Consider the following 16,477-nt stretch of genomic DNA (forward strand, 5'->3'; position numbering starts at 1 on the left):
AAAATGAGTAATCAGATAGCCAGCAGTACTGTAAATGTAATACAATTACTATTAAACATTGCTTACTCAAAAATAAATACATATGTGTGTGTGTGTGTGTGTGTGTGTGTGTATATATATATATATATATATTCCAGAATTTTAAACTTTTTTTCAAATCACTTAAAGTTAAAACTAATTTTGATCTTGAATCAAATAATTTTCTTTATTTTTTAAAGGATCTGTTTGAACCTCAGACTGCTTTATTGAGATATGTATTGGAGCAACCTTATTCCAGAGATATGGTCTGCAATATGCTAGGTTTAAATAAGCAGGTACTGTACTATACTGTAAACCTAGTAAATTCTGCATAGAGTCTGCACTATTCTTTTCTCTTTTCTTTGCTATAGCTAACTGAGCAAAACAGTTTAGGACTATTCAGTGGTTTTCTTTTTTATTTAAAATTATATTAGGTTTATTGAACACTATTGTTCCTATCATTTATTATTGCTTTGGAGATGTTTAAATTGAAAAGTAGATATTTTGAAAGTTGATTTTTTTTTTTTTTGCATTGCTTTTTTTTCTATAAGGCCAGCCTCAAGTATACCTTTTGCCAGATAAACCTACACATGACTTAATCCTAATATTTTGTTCTTAATGGTTTTCATGCTGTTGTAGTGTTGTGTTTTGTTTTTGTTGCCTTTTTTCCCCCCTATCGTTCAGGTCTTTAGTTTTTGCAGCCTTGTTTGTCATTTTTCAGCATTGCATCATTGGAAAGTTGAATTTTCTTCTTTTTTCCTTTTTTTTAGTTGTTTTGTTTGTTTTAAAGTAGTTTGACATGTGGGAGGGCTTGTTCTGACTCTGGGTTCCTTGAGGCTGGCCTCATAGTCACTGTTTTGTCTTTTCTTTTTTTCTTCCTTTATTTTTGTTCTGTCCTGTCTTGTCCTGCCCATCCTCCAATGCTCTAGACCTTGAACATTGCTCAGGTATGTTCACAACCTTACTGTTGTATTGTGACTAACGATACGCTGGCCGCTTTGTAGCCACTGATTCCATTTAGAGAATACGTGTATGGTCGGGGCTTGAAATTGGCAGGACCATGCTGAGACCAGGGCCACTAAAAAATTTCTTCTTGGGATGTGAGAGTTGTTTTTTTATAGCTTTGGTTTTTGGTGGTTTTTTCTTTTCCTTTTTGGTGTGTAATTTTTTTTCTTTTTTTTTCTTTTTTTTTTTTTTCTAAAGACTACAGTCATTACTCATTAAAGCCGATCATTTTTTGATGAACTGTTTTCCCTTCCCACTCCATCTTGTTTTTCAAACTCCACAGCTAAGCTACAGTTTTAGCTAGTCTTGTGGATAGATTTGTGGTGGCCTTCATCTTTCCTAATGATTGAAAAAGCCATACCCCCAAATAAAACATCTTTCTGTTGCTTTGTTAATGAAACACTTTAATAGAGAAACGCTGTCTTTAAAACTGGAGTGGTAAATTGCTACAGTGAAGGCTTTTTTGGAAATATGGGGCTTTTCTAAGAAAGCTTATGTTCTTAGGTAGCCCCCACTTACTTGACCAATATTCTTCTGTGTCAGTCTTTGCCAAAAGTGGCTTCCTCCAAAAGTTAGCTACTCTGAAAGCTGACTTGTCATGAGGGATATACGCTATGGCCTAACTGTATCAACCAAACTCTTATTCTGTCCCAAGTCTATTTCCAGGACTTTTCACCTTTGAAATTTTAAGGAAAATAGTGGTTCCATTTGTTTTTGTTTAAAAATTTTAAGCCCAATATATTAAAATAGACCAGTTGAAAAACTTACTTTTTTATTTTAAAAAGACATTATTGTCTAGGATATATAAAATAGCGTTGCTGTTTGCAATACTATAGTGAAGGTTGTGCCAGTGCTTCCATTTATAAAACCCTATTTTTAAGGACATATAGCTTGGCCATAAAACTTGCTCAGTGTTGAAACTTTGCATGCCAAACCTCACTCTAGTAGCAGTATCTTTTTATTATTTTAATTTTTATTCTTAGTAAAATTTTACCAAGTTTCCTCTGTTGGACAATCTTTTGTACACGTGTAATTCAAATGATTTCACACTACAGTATGATAGTTATCTGATTGTATATTCCCATTGAACATTTTAAACACCAAACCATTTAATAACTCTGATCAACACTCCCTTGAACAGAGGTAAGTATTTGTTGGACTTTAAAAAGATGGTCAAACAATGCCTAAATCCCAGTTTTTTATGGTAGGCCTTAGTCACATCTCACCTCCTTTTTTAGTTTCCTGGATAGTGTTCATTTAATACATATGATAGTTAATCTGCATGTGATTTTCCTTAAGTCACCTATGCTAGTCTTTTCATTTGGGAGAATAGCTTTTCTCAAACCAGAAACTGCTTGAAACAGTTCCAAAAATGTTGGTAAAACAAGTGTAGTCCTAGGCTAATCATTTCAATAGCAAGTTTCAACCTAAAAAAATTTTATGACTAAGAAATAATTCCATAAAAAATAAAAGTTTATAATGGAAATGCTGACAGAACATTTATCACATCAGTCCTACTGTATTATATGCATCATCAAAATTTTATACTTCATTAGTAATGCTTTGTAGAAACTGAATAGATTAAAGCAAACATGCTAATTCAATTTTTAATAATATATTTTTACCTGTTGGAAAATAGAGTAGAAAATAAGAGTGTACACATTCAATGAATCAAATGATTTAAAATATTTATTAGGTCAGCTAGTGTCCTTTTTTAGCAATATAGTACTATATATTATACTGTACTTTCTTGTCCTTTCTCCGCTCTTAAAAAATATACCTAATGCTTAAATATCTTTCAAGAGCTATTTTTACATTTTCCAGTAGGAATTAAGACTTTTTTAAAAGATAAAATGTTCACACAATACTCTGAAGATCAGTAATGTAGACTTTAGCATCAAATTGGAGGTTAGGACTTATGTGTAGATAAAAGAATAATTTATATTAAATAAACTTGCAAAAACAAAATGCACTTCTGTTGTGAGAAGCTTTAATAAAAGTGGCTTAGAATTATATGATTTGTGACTTGCAAAGTGCTTCCTTCACAACACTGATGTAGTTAATGTAAGTATCCCCATTGTACACCAGGAAATTGAGGCTTAGAAAAGCAAAGTGATTTCCTTTTCCTTGTAGAGCTAATAAATAAGAGACTAATCTCAAAATCAGGTCTTCTGATTTGCAGTCATTTTCTGTCACACCATAGTACTTGAATTTATTGTCGCATTTTCTAACAATTAATAGACAGTCCTTAACTATTTGCAATGCCGTCATATATAGGAGTTGCAGGAGTACATTTTTTGTAAAGTTTCATGAATCTATTAGACTGATTCGTTTCCTGATCAGAGGGGGAAAAAAATGTGGGAAATATGGTTCTGGAGAAAAGGGTTTTTGCCTTAATTTTTAATGTGACTAGAACAATGTAGTTTCTAGCTTCAAAATGAATCTTAAGATTTTTTGGTAAGATTACCTATTTCCCAGAATGAAATTTTGCTTTTTTTTTTTCTTTTAAATGTCATAATGAGAATATTGACAGGACTCTTATAATATTAACATTACCAGGTATTAACATAGAAGAAAGACTACTGTATGCTAATGGTAAACTTTATATTAGTCATTTCAGTGAATGATGAAAAATGTGAATGTATGGATGCATTTGTTAAATCTTTTATGACTTGATTTTCTAAGCTAGAGGTTTAAAATCAGATATCCTGAAATTTAAGTTATTAAAAATAGAACTTAAAATATTGAATTCTAAATTAAAATACTAGTGTTAAAATCCACTTCACTATAAAATGTTAAAATATTCAAGTATGTACTTTATTAACATCTAGCTTTCAATGAAGTTAATTTGAGTTCATTGATGGCATGGCATCTCCATGTTTCCAGTACTCTGCAGAGGGCTTTGCACATAATAGACACTTAAATGTTTCACTTAAGTAAATATTTTTAAGCTAAAATATTACTAAGGCCTTCAGAAATTTGGAAATGACTGGCTTCAGAAAAAAAATAAAAAGTCAGTGACTCTTGTAGAATATTGTTAGTCAAGTGATAACATTAATCCAGAGATTTCAAAATGCTTTAAGTTTTAATTTCTTATACTTCTCAAGATTCTCTAACTTATCAGATGATAAATATTAGTATTTCTATTTTATAAGTGAATTTTGATGCCTAAATAGTGTTATATTAGTTACAAAGTGATTAGAGACAAATGCATATAAAATTCATTCCTTTATTCAGTCTCTTGCTTAATCCATGGACTATATATATAGTCTTTTGCTCTCTGTTGTTTTGTATGTTGATGTTTTATAAAATAACAAAACAACGTACTTAAACTTTCAGAAACATTTGCAGTCTGAACCAGTAAAAGCTGGGAAATTAAGAGTTAATGTATATTTTACATATGTAATATACTATATTTAGTTTGCAGAGCTTAACAAGCACTTTGACCTTACAGAAAGTCTTTGGGTATTGGCTCATTTTATTCTAGATTCATTAAATGGAAGACCATGTTGGCTTTTCCTTTGAATTTCCTAGTATTTCTCACTTTGTCAGAATCCTATTATTCACAGTAATAATGAACATTTTGGCTTTCCTCTTTAAATCATTCTACTGACCTTAACTATTTTACCACCACAACCCTTCTGAGAAATAGGTAGGTAAGTATTATCCTGATTTTTTGTTTAAATAAATCTTAGATATTAAAGAGAAGCTCTAAATTTGACTCAGGTTTTCAAATAGATTTCATTTAGTTCTTTGTTTATTGAAACAAATTGATGGGGGGAGCCATCATTGGGGAGGGAAGAATAGATCGCCAATTGGTCAGTTTCTGCTCTCTAAGAAATACTAATTACTAGTGATAAATTCCTACTGGAAATCCTGGCTTCACTTCTTTTCACAAAATTTTCTGACTCTTTTATACTTGGAATGACTTCACTCTAAATTTGTGTCGTCTTGACACCCTTCTTGGGTTGTTGGTAGTTAGCAGAACTAGTGAATTTCAAGCCCTGTACACAGTAGTTTTGCATGCTGAATTACAAAATAGTCTGTAGTGTTGTCTGTTGCACTTTGCTCTGCTTCATAATGATTAGTTTTGGAGGAAAAAGTACTGTATTTCCAATTGGTGGTGTTTATATTGCTATTTGTAAACTTGTAACGTGATTGAACTGTGATCATGGCATTGTGTTTTTGGAGAGAACATGGAACAGCACTTGATGCTTACTGTTTTGGTTAATTGTTCTGTTTTTGCATGCCTTAAGAAAGTGCAGCTAGATTTGTAGCTTTACAAGTTTGAGCTGGCAAAAAAGCATGCAAAAGAGGATATTCTGTTCATTGTATATTATTCAAATTTATCCCCATTTTTGTACTTTTCTCCTTAATCAGAGAAATCATATCCCTTTTTCATGGCAAAAGGCAAATAATAGCATCTTTATAGGAAAAAGGCATCTCTCCTTTAACAATTCTGTTTACTAAAAAAGGCTGTCATGTCAACTGCCTGGCTACTAAGAAAATGCAAGAACAACTAAAATTTTGTGGATGCGTGGGTATATTTTTTAATTAAGTATGTTTTCAAAAGCAATTTGGAAAAACAAAGCACAAATCTTTTTGCCTCTAGAAAGGGAAATTGCATTTTCATTTTTAGTTTTTAAGCTCAGTTCTTTTCTTTTTTAAAAAAATAGTTTTTTGCTTTGTTTTACAAATTAAAGCTGCATTATGTTTGGGTTTATAAGAGGAAAGCATACATTTAGCAGTTTTCTGACCAAACTTGCAAAGGATTGTTGGAGGGGTAGAAGGGTAGTCAGAATTGTGGCTGATTGAATGTACAGAAAATGTCTTTGTACAATAAAATTAAGTAATTTATACAAAAAGACTTAGACCCTAGCTACATGAATTGGTGTTTCAAAGATTTAGATAGAAAACAAAAACCTTTTAATTTTTAAGTCAAGCAAATGGCTCACAATGCTTTATTAGCCTATCATAAACCATCCAAAGGCCTTGAAAATCTAAATTTTTATGTGAATTCTGATTGTTTTGAATACCCAAGAGTTTCCAGAGAGTTTTGAACAAAAGCAATTAATCGGGTTAAAAATAGTTTTTTTTCACTTGGGTTTAAAGTCTTGGGAGGTCTTCTGGAAGGGTTGTAGGGCTTTTTAGTGAAAAGAAGTTGTCTTCTGTGACATAACATGGTGCAGCTTTAATAAACAAGCCTAACTTTAACAAGTTCAGACTTCATTTCATGCTTCCCAGCCTCTGTTTAATATTTTTTGTTACCTGATTACTTTTAAAGCTAACCAAGAAGCTTTTGGAATACTGTATTTAATCTCTGTCCTACAGCACAAACAGCGCTGCCCAGTGCTGGAGGACCAGTTGGTGGATCTGGTTGTTTATGCCATGGAACGTTCAGAGACTGAGGAGAAATTTGATGATGGGGGAACCAGTCAGCTTCTGTGGCAGCACCTCTCAAGCCAGCTCATATTTTTTGTACTTTTCCAATTTGCAAGTTTTCCTCACATGGTCTTATCTCTTCATCAAAAGGTATGTAATAGTTTTCTTTTTAATTGAGGATTGTTAATTTATGTGTCGTTTTTTTTTTTTTTTTAAATCGGGTTGTAATTTCAAAGAACATACCTTAATGATATAGTTTTAGTGTTGACAAATAGAAATCCTGAAACTAAGATTCAGCTCCATCATGATCTTTGGCAGATCATTTTATCTTTTTCATTACCTGATAAGGTAGGTTAAGATTCTCTCTGTCAGATGATAGTAAGTTCAGTAATAAAACAAACTATCATTGTTATACCTATAAATTTTATTATAAAGTATATGTATTTCAAGCAAAGATAACTGTTAGAGTAGATTTTTTTAAAAGTTCCATTACCAGAAAGTTGGCTGCCAAGAGACCACCATGTTTATTTTAGCCATTACACAAAAGCCAGTCATCTAAGATATGGAGATGGTAATCTGTGTCTTATGCTTGAAAATCATCAAACCAGTTTAAATGATGGACCTTTGAAGAATTGAAATACTTTGCAAATACTAAAACTAGATCACGAATTTTCTCAGAATAGAAGTTATATTGCACAGATTCTGCAGTCAAAATTCTTCTGTTTTATAATGGAAGCTCCCATCAATGTTGATGAACCGAAAACTAATCTGTGTTTCCAATCATCTTTTACAGTTAGCAGGGCGAGGTCTTATTAAAGGCAGAGACCATTTAATGTGGGTACTGCTACAATTCATTTCTGGAAGTATTCAGAAAAATGCATTAGCTGATTTTCTCCCTGTTATGAAGCTCTTTGATCTTCTTTATCCAGAAAAAGAGGTAAGTTGGATTATTCAGTGGAAAGAAACATAATTGAATTTATATTAAAGGTTTAGGTAGTAGTATATTAAAGAGAGAGGTGGTATTGCAGTAATGGAAAGAATACACACTGGAAGTAAAAAAAAAAAAAAAAAAAACCTGGGTTCTAGTCCTAATTATTATTAGCTGTGTAACTCTGAACTTGAAGTTTTTCTTATCTATAAAATGAATTGATGAACCACTTGATTTTCAAAGTCCTTTTACAGGTGAGAAAACTAAAATATAAAAGAGTTTGTAATTTGCCCAGGGTTATTATGTAGCTGAAGTACTAGAATTTAAGACTTAAAACATTTGATACAAAGTTTATCATCAAATTCTCATGTTTCTTTAAAAAAGAATTCTCATGTTCTAAAAAAAAAAAAAAAGATATTATTGATGCTTTTTTGGTTGTTTTAGTCATCAGTCATTTCCATATATATCAAGAAAGCAAGTGTTATTAAGTACTTTGTGTTTTTATGTTAGATATGCAGAGATAAAAATTGATGAAGTCACTAAGAGAATATAGATAAAGATGAGAAGGCTGCAACCAAACAACATTCACAGTTAGGGGGACATATTATAAATAATAAATCAGCAGTGCTCAGACTGCATAATCAAGGGAGTTAGAAAAACCCAGAGAGGAGAGAATGTACAAGAAGGAAGGATGTGGTCAACAGTGTAACATGTTGCTCGCTCCACTTTGCATCCATTCAAGCAAGTCTTCCTATTTTTGTCTGAATTCTTCATATTTTTCTTTTGTCACGATAGGACAAGCTGGAAGCAAAGTGTGTACACATTGGTTGAAGAATGATTAAACACATAATGATATTCTACTATCATTCTATTTAAGAATATTCTGTTATGTATTTAGTAATTGATTGGGTACCACTTTGTAGTTTTCCCTATCATTAAAACTGCTGCAGTGAATATTTTTCATATATATGAAAAGGAACTGTTTCATTGTCTTTATATTCCCACATTAGCACATGGTATATATAATTGTGTGTAATCTATATACAATAGAAGCTTAATAAATGCTCCTCTTGTTAATGGAATTTCGGATTTGTGAATTATAAGGGAAAACCCAAAAGTGGGTTCCATTTGTGATTTAATATGTATTATTTAACCTCTCTCAATTTCCTTATATGAAAAACAAGGGAGTCGGATTAAAATATTTGAATCCTATAGATTGATGATTCTCATTTGTAAGAATACCTAAAACATGTTGCTTCTTTTTTGTATGTGATAATTTACAAATATGCTTTTTCAGTGTATTCCTGTGCCAAATATTAACAAACCCCAGTCAACCCATGCTTTTGCAATGACATGTATTTGGATACATCTAAACAGGAAGGCTCAAAATGACAACTCCAAACTACAGATTCCTATACCTCACTCCCTAAAACTTCACCATGAGTAAGTCAATAGCTTCATATTGTTGTTTTTTAAATTATATAGAAATCAGTGGAATTTGGGAGTTACTGTTGAAACTGATTCTATTTATGTAATAATATATGTATTATAGGTATGGTTGAAAAACTAGCTAATGTCTACAGCAAAGATTTAACAGCTTTATTAGAATGCCAATAATGCTTTCAAAATTAATAATTTATAGCCTCAATAAAGTGATTGGCATTCACAAATAATAATATTTCATAATTCCATAAATATTACCTTTTAAAAATCAAGCCTTAGGTAGCACTTATGATAATGTCTTGGTTAAAGTATAGTGTTTTATTTACGATTACAAGTAATAAGTTAACCTATAATTCATGAATTTGCAAAATATTACTTTCTAATATTAGTTTTTACACACTATGTACTTATCTCTTGACTGATTCATTTAGCATTTTTGCTACTCTTATTGATAATGTGCATTTAAAAAAAATATTATGTATATATGCAGTTCTTCCTATGTTCAGAAATAGCATTATATTAAATATTATTTCAAGGTCGAATTCCCACTGTTCCAATTTTTTGAGAATGTTGAGGAACTGTGTAATAATCTATAAACATTCCGTTTAAAATCTACCTAGAATCCTGGATATGTGTATATGCGTGTTGCTGTTTTGTATTTTGGGACAGGAAAACAGCTCCTTTAGAATCTAAGATTTTATCTCTTTGAACAAAAAGTAAAAATGAAAGATTGAAAATAAAAAAAAATTATAATGTATTACAACTATATTTTGTGGGATATTACATCTATTTTCCTATTTAACTTAATATCATTTATTTAATTTAATTTTCATAGGTTTTTCATATTTTTAACTTAAAATTCATAGGTTCTTGCAACAAAGTCTTCGAAATAAAAATTTACAGATGAATGATTATAAGATTGCTCTGTTGTGTAATGCATACTCTACAAATTCAGAATGTTTCACGTTACCTATGGGAGTACTAGTAGAGACTATTTATGGCAATGGAAATATGAGAATCTCTCTTCCTGGAATTAATTGCATGGCATCAGGATCTATCACCCCCTTACCAATGAATCTATTGGATTCCCTTACAGTGCATGCTAAAATGAGGTATGTTTTTTCATTTATTTTGAGTCTTAGATTATTTTCAGTTGATATCAACAGTTTACTACTTTTTTAAGTTTTTGCCTTTGTGCCTTGTATATGCATATGCTTTATCTATCACACATACACAGAGAGCTTCATTTTACTTTTTAGTTTTTTTTCACATGCCTTGTACTCCAAAATACTATAAGCCATTCCCTCATCTCATCCTGCTCTTGTTGATCCCAACATGTATTTACATATACTGTCTTCCATGCCTAGAATAGATCCCTTCCACATCTTTACCTGTTGAAATTCTTCAAATGTCAGCTAAGATGTCAATTTTTTTCATGTTGCTATCTTGATTCTTCACACACACACACACACCTTTCATTAACCTCCCTTAAACATTTAGTACAATTTAACATATTTATGTACATCTCTTAAATCCTTAACTCTGCCTCTAATTTGTAAGCTTTTTAAAGACAGGAATTTTATTTCTTCTATGTATCAGCAATTAGCATTATACTTTGATTGGAACAAGCATTTACTGTACGATATAGGATTAAACTCTTAAGAGGATACAAACAGTGTCTTCTTGGGATTCACAATAGAAAACTGCCAAATTTAGTATTTCCATGAGTTTGTTGAAGCACAATTTCTGACATGATAAGCACTTAGTAAATGGTTAAGATTGAAAACTACTTAGTATCAAGTTTACTGACTTGAATATTGTTAAATAAAAAGTAATTGATTTAGATGTTTGAAAGTAGAATAGCAGTGACATAATAGAAAGATTGTCAAGAGTTGGAGGCAAAAGATATAATACCTCTGCAATTTATTAGTCGAATGATTATTTGCAAATCTTTTAATCCCTTTGAACCTCTTTTTTTTTTTTTGAAAAATGTTGAGTAATAACATACATTTATTATGAGAAAAGTGCTTTGCAATTTTATTAAAATTTGTATTTATAAATAGAGTTGTTATTGTCAAGTCATATCTAATTTGAACTTTCCTTTTTCTCTCTTTTACTTTTACCATAGCTTAATTCACAGCATCGCTACCAGGGTAATAAAACTGGCACATGCAAAATCCAGTGTGGCACTGGCCCCAGCTCTAGTAGAAACCTACAGTCGTCTACTGGTTTATATGGAAATAGAATCCTTGGGCATTAAAGGATTTATTAGTAAGAGCAAATTTTCTTTTTTAGTATTTTATTCTTTTTAAAAAAAAACTTTGAGTTTCAGATTCTCTCCCTTATCCCCTCCCTAAGGTAGTAAGCAATTTGACATAGGTTTTGTGTGTGTGTGTGTGTGTGTGTGTGTGTGTGTAAAATCATGCAAAACATTGATAATCTATTTTACATATATATGTCATATTGTAAAAGACAGAAACCTCTTGCTCTCTTCCCTCTAAAAAAAGCCACCATGAAAAAAATAAAAACAAAAATAGTATGCTTCAGTCTGCATTCAGATACCATCACTTCTTTCTCTGAAGGTGTTTAGCATTTTTCATCATGAGTCTTTTGGAATTGTCTTGGATCATTGCTTTGCAGAGAATAGCTTAAGTCATTCACCATCGATCATTGTATAACATCGTTAGTGTGTATAGTGTTCTGGTTCTGCTTACTTCACTTTGCAACAGTTTATGTAAGTCTTTTCCAGGTTTTTTCTGAAATCATTCTACTTAGATTTTTCTTATACCACAGCAGTATTCCAGTACAATTTGTTCAAATTGATGGACATCCACTTAATTTCCAATTCTTTGGTGTCACAGAGAAGTGCTGCTATACACATTTTTGTACACATGGGCTTTTTTCCCTCTTTTATGGTCTCTTTTGTAAACAAACCCAGTAATGGCACTGCTGCATCAGAGGGTATGCCTAGTTTTATAGCCCTTTCAGCATAGTTCCATTTTACTCTCCAGAATGATTGAGTCAGTTCACAATTCCATCAATAGAGTATTAGTGTCACAGTTTTTGCACATTCCTTCCAGTATTTATTATTTTCCTTTTCTATCATGTTAGCCAATTTGATAGATGTAAGATGATACCTTAGTTGTTTTGATTTGCATTTCTATAACCAATAGTAATTTAAAATATTTTTTTCATATGGCCATAGATAACTTTGATTTCTTCATCTGAAAACTTCCTGTTTTTATCCTTAGACTATTTATCAATTGGGGAATCACTAATATTCATATAAATTTATTCAGTTCTACATATGTTTAAGAAATGAGGCCTTTATCACTGACACTTATTATAAAAATTGTTTCCCAGCTTTTTGATTTCAATCTTGGTTGCATTCATTTTGTTTGTGCAAAAACTTTAATGTAATCAAAATTATCCATTTTATATTAACTTCCCTAATTTGCTTATGTGATCATTTTTTATGGTTACACTATGTACCCATTTTGATTTTATCTTGGTATGCGATTTGAGAAATTTGTCTATACCTTGTTTTTTGCCAAACTGCTTTCCATTTTTCCTAAACAGTTTTCATCATATAACGATTTCTTCTCCAAAGAGCTTGGGTCTTTGGGTTTGCCAAACACAAGATTATTATAACCATTTACTACTGTATATGATACTGTACTAATCTATTGTACAGATCTATCTGAATCTTAGCTAGTACCAGGTTATTTTGATGATTATTACTTTATAATAGTTTGAGATCTAGCATGGCTAGGCCACCTTCCTTTTCATTTATTTTCATTTATTTTAATTCCCTTATGTTCCTGACCTTTTGTTCTTCCAGATATATAGATATAGATATAGATATAGATATATAGATATAGATATTTATCTCTTGGCTTGGCCCACCCATAAGCATTAATATTTCTCTAATTGTTTAAATCTGTCTTTATATGTGTGAAAAGTGTTTGGTCATTATGTTCATATAGTTTCTGGGTTTGTCTTGGCAGATGTTCTCCCAAATATTTTATATTGTTTATTGTTATTTTGAATGGAATTTCTCTTTCTAACTCTTAATACTGGGCTTTGTTGACCATATAAAGAAATCCTCATGGTTTATGTGGATGTATTTCATCTTCTGCAACTTTGATAAAGTTAATTATTTCAATTAGTTTTTAATTGATTTTCTAAGTAGACCCTCATATTATCTGCAAAGAGTGATAGTTTTGTTTCCTTATTGCCTAGTCTAATATTTTCAATTTTTTTTTTCTTCTCATTGCTATAGCTATAGATGTCTAGTTTAATATTGAATAATAATTATGATATTGGATATCCTAGATTCATTAGTCTCACTGGGAAATTTTCTAGCTTATCCCCATTTCAGCCAATGCTTGCTAATGGTTTTTTACTTATCATTTTAAGAAAAACTTCATTTATTCCCATGTTCTTGAGTATTATTTGTTTTTTTTTTTTTACTAGTTAATGGACTTTGTATTTTATCAAGAGCTTTTTATGCATCTATTTTTCTCAAAAGCATTTGTTTTCCAAATACTAGTTTTTAACATTAATTTTTTTAAACTTTGTATTCTAAATTTTTTTCCTCCCTTCCCCCTCTAAGACAGTATGCAATTTAATATAGGTTAAATAGGTACAATTCTTTTAAACATATTTTCATATTTGTCATGTTGTGCAAGAAAAATCAGATCAAAAGAGGAAAAAACCACAAGAAAGGAAAAAAAACACAAGCAAACAACAACCACAAAAAAGGGTGAAGATACTATATTGTGATCCACATTCAGTCCCCATATTCTCCATTACAAGTCTGTTGGAATTGACCTGAATCACCTCATTGTTGAAAAGAGCCATGTCCATCATAGTTGGACATACTCTTATTGTTAATACGTATAATGTTCTCTTGGTTCTGCTCATTTCACTGAGCATCAGTTCATATGAGTCTTTACAGGCTTTTCTGGAATTAGTCTGTCCATCATTTCCTATAGAACAATAATATTCTATTACATTCCTATACCATAACTTATTCAGCCATTCCCCAACTGAGACATCAAGTTCCTTGCTACTACAAACAAAGTTTCTGCATCTGTTGGAAGATCAAATTTTCTTATGTATATATTTGAGCAAAATAATAAAGTTAAGGAAGTAAATAACAGTTAATTCCAATTGAGGTTCCATTCTCTCCTCAGATATTTTCCTAGGACCTTTCTATTCCTTCTCTGTCCCTATCACTTCCTCAGTAGGAGTGTTAGGAGTGTTGTTTTTTTTTTTTTTTTTTTTTTTGAAAGCTCCTATGAAGCAGGAGCATTGTTGTTTTTCATCTATTTTAAGTGTATTTATTTCATCTATTTTAAGTGTTTTTAAGTGTGCCATATTGTCCTAATAAATGTGTATTGAATTGCTGTAATAATAAAAGCTATCATTTAGATATGTCTTATTGTTTGCAAAAATACTTTATGTATTCCTTATTTTTAAGAATTTAATTTGCTCCTTTCAACAACCCTATGAGTTTGTTGCGTATATCTTCATTTTACAAATGAGGAAACTGAATTGAGAGCAGTTAATTGATTTGCCCAGAATTAGTGAGTATTTCTTATAAAATTAAAACTTAGGAATCCTGATTTTGAGTCCAGCTATATACATCTACTAGGCCACCTATGTGAAATATTGGTCCTCTCAATTATCTCTACTAATATGATTACTGTATTTACCTGAAAATTGTATATCTTCATTTTTAAAAAAGTATTCCAAGTAAGTTGCTAGACTGATCTTCCTCCTAATTGAAATGAATAAGATTTCCCAATATATACTTGTAACCAAAGAGAATTATATAGCAATGTAGGAAAACAGAATCACAAATAAAATTTCTTTTTGGGAAAATGTTTGTATAATCTTAATTTCCTCTAAATATCTTTATTATTGTATCCTTTTACAAGGTCAGCTCTTGCCTACAGTTTTCAAATCTCATGCTTGGGGAATTTTACACACACTCCTGGAGATGTTCAGCTACCGTATGCACCACATCCAGCCTCATTATCGAGTTCAACTACTGAGCCATCTTCATTCTTTAGCTGCTGTTTCCCAAACCAATCAAAACCAACTCCATCTCTGGTGAGCCATTGAAGAAGCCATTGCTTTTATTCTTTTGGGCTAGTTAGAGCTTTTGGTTACATTGTAAAGTCCTTAGCCTACATCAGTATATATATTTTTTTGTTCTTCACATTAGCATAAATTTCTTCTCTACTCTTTGAGTATTTGTTTTTTTAATTAAAAAATACCAAATGGGGCAAGTGTAAATTTTTTAATTAAGTTGCTTTTCTTTCAATTAAATATTTTATTTCTGAACTAGTAGTAAAAGTTTTACAATACTAGTTTTCTATCTCAGGTGTTATAGGCTGATAAAAGCAAAAATGTTTTTTGCTTCAAGTAGGTTATTTTATCTTGAAAACAGATATGGGGAAAGTGTATGTTTGCCATTTTTAAAACAATGTGTCCAAATGAAAAGAACTTTGTACTTTCTATGTCCTATAGATTTAGTAGTCAGTAAAATTGGGAAGCATGCATCATGAACTTCTTATTTTGGAAAATGATAGAAAACCTGACACTGGAACAATATGTTTATGTTAAATATATCCAAAGAAATATTTTATTTTTAGTTTTTGTTTTAATGGTATTTTTTTTTTTCTAATTGCAAGTAAGGATGGTTTCAGCTTTCATTTTTGTAAGATTTTAAGTTCCAGTTTTTTTTTTTTCTTTTTCCTTTCCTTTCTACTCCCCATGATAGCAAGCAAGCAATCTGATATAAGGTTATATGTATACATTCATTTTTAACATATTTTCATGTGAGTCATGTTGGGAAAGAAAAATTGGAACAAAAGGAGAGAAAACCACAAGAAAGGAAGAAAACAAAAAGAAAGAAAGGCAAAAATAATATGCTTCAATCTGCATTCAGTCTCCATAGCTCTCTTTCTGGATGTGGATGACATTTTCTATCCAAGCTTTATTGCAATTGGCTTGGATCAGTGATTAGCTGAGAAGTCTATCATAGTTGATCATTATACTATCACAGTTAATTTTTAAAGAACTTTCAAATTTAATTTTTTTGGTAAACCTTATAAAACTGGAATTGTAGATAAAGTTTTTCTAAAATGTCATAATCTGAATAATTTTTTTTCCCCTTTCAGTGTTGAGAGCACAGCTCTAAGACTCATAACAGCACTTGGCAGTTCTGAAGTGCAACCACAGTTTACTCGTTTCCTTAGTGACCCCAAAACTGTGCTTTCAGCTGAATCTGAAGAATTGAACCGGGCCTTAATTTTGACCTTAGCCAGAGCAACTCATGTGACAGGTAATAATGAGTTTTTCAAGAAAAAAAATACATTAAATATTATTTTCATTATTCTGGATCCCTCAAAGCATATCTGCAGAAAAATTACCATCCTTGAATTTGAAAATCTTACCTACTGACATGTTATTTTCACAGTATAAAACATCAGGATGTTCTAACTTGGATACAATTTGTGTTTCAGTTTTTATACTGGTTAATGAGTTTTAGAGAAATAATTCATGAAAATCAAACTTGAGTAACTAATGAATTTTGTTTAAATTAATTAGACTCATTTGGTAACCATATTCTAGAAAACAATGCTCATGTGTTTTAGCTATGTGACTTATTAACAAACTTTTTATGCC

The 16,477-nt window shown here is 31.0% G+C and overlaps 1 protein-coding gene across 2 annotated transcripts in view; it reads left to right on the forward strand.

Moving 5' to 3' along the window:
* The window catches only part of MED23 (mediator complex subunit 23), a 55,713-nt gene that overhangs the window by 16,444 nt on the left and 22,792 nt on the right, over nt 1-16,477 (forward strand). The window contains exons 10-18 of one of the 2 annotated variants that reach the window (XM_023503213.2): nt 219-314; nt 948-965; nt 6,355-6,555; nt 7,199-7,342; nt 8,631-8,776; nt 9,643-9,888; nt 10,905-11,047; nt 14,722-14,896; nt 15,970-16,133. In XM_023503213.2, coding sequence (XP_023358981.1) covers nt 219-314; nt 948-965; nt 6,355-6,555; nt 7,199-7,342; nt 8,631-8,776; nt 9,643-9,888; nt 10,905-11,047; nt 14,722-14,896; nt 15,970-16,133 — 1,333 coding nt within the window. The remainder of the gene's footprint in view (nt 1-218; nt 315-947; nt 966-6,354; nt 6,556-7,198; nt 7,343-8,630; nt 8,777-9,642; nt 9,889-10,904; nt 11,048-14,721; nt 14,897-15,969; nt 16,134-16,477) is intronic. The other variant, XM_003769438.4, reaches the window with a different exon arrangement.

The sequence above is a fragment of the Sarcophilus harrisii genome, chromosome 4 (assembly GCF_902635505.1).
Source record: "Sarcophilus harrisii chromosome 4, mSarHar1.11, whole genome shotgun sequence".
NCBI classification, from domain to species: domain Eukaryota; kingdom Metazoa; phylum Chordata; class Mammalia; order Dasyuromorphia; family Dasyuridae; genus Sarcophilus; species Sarcophilus harrisii.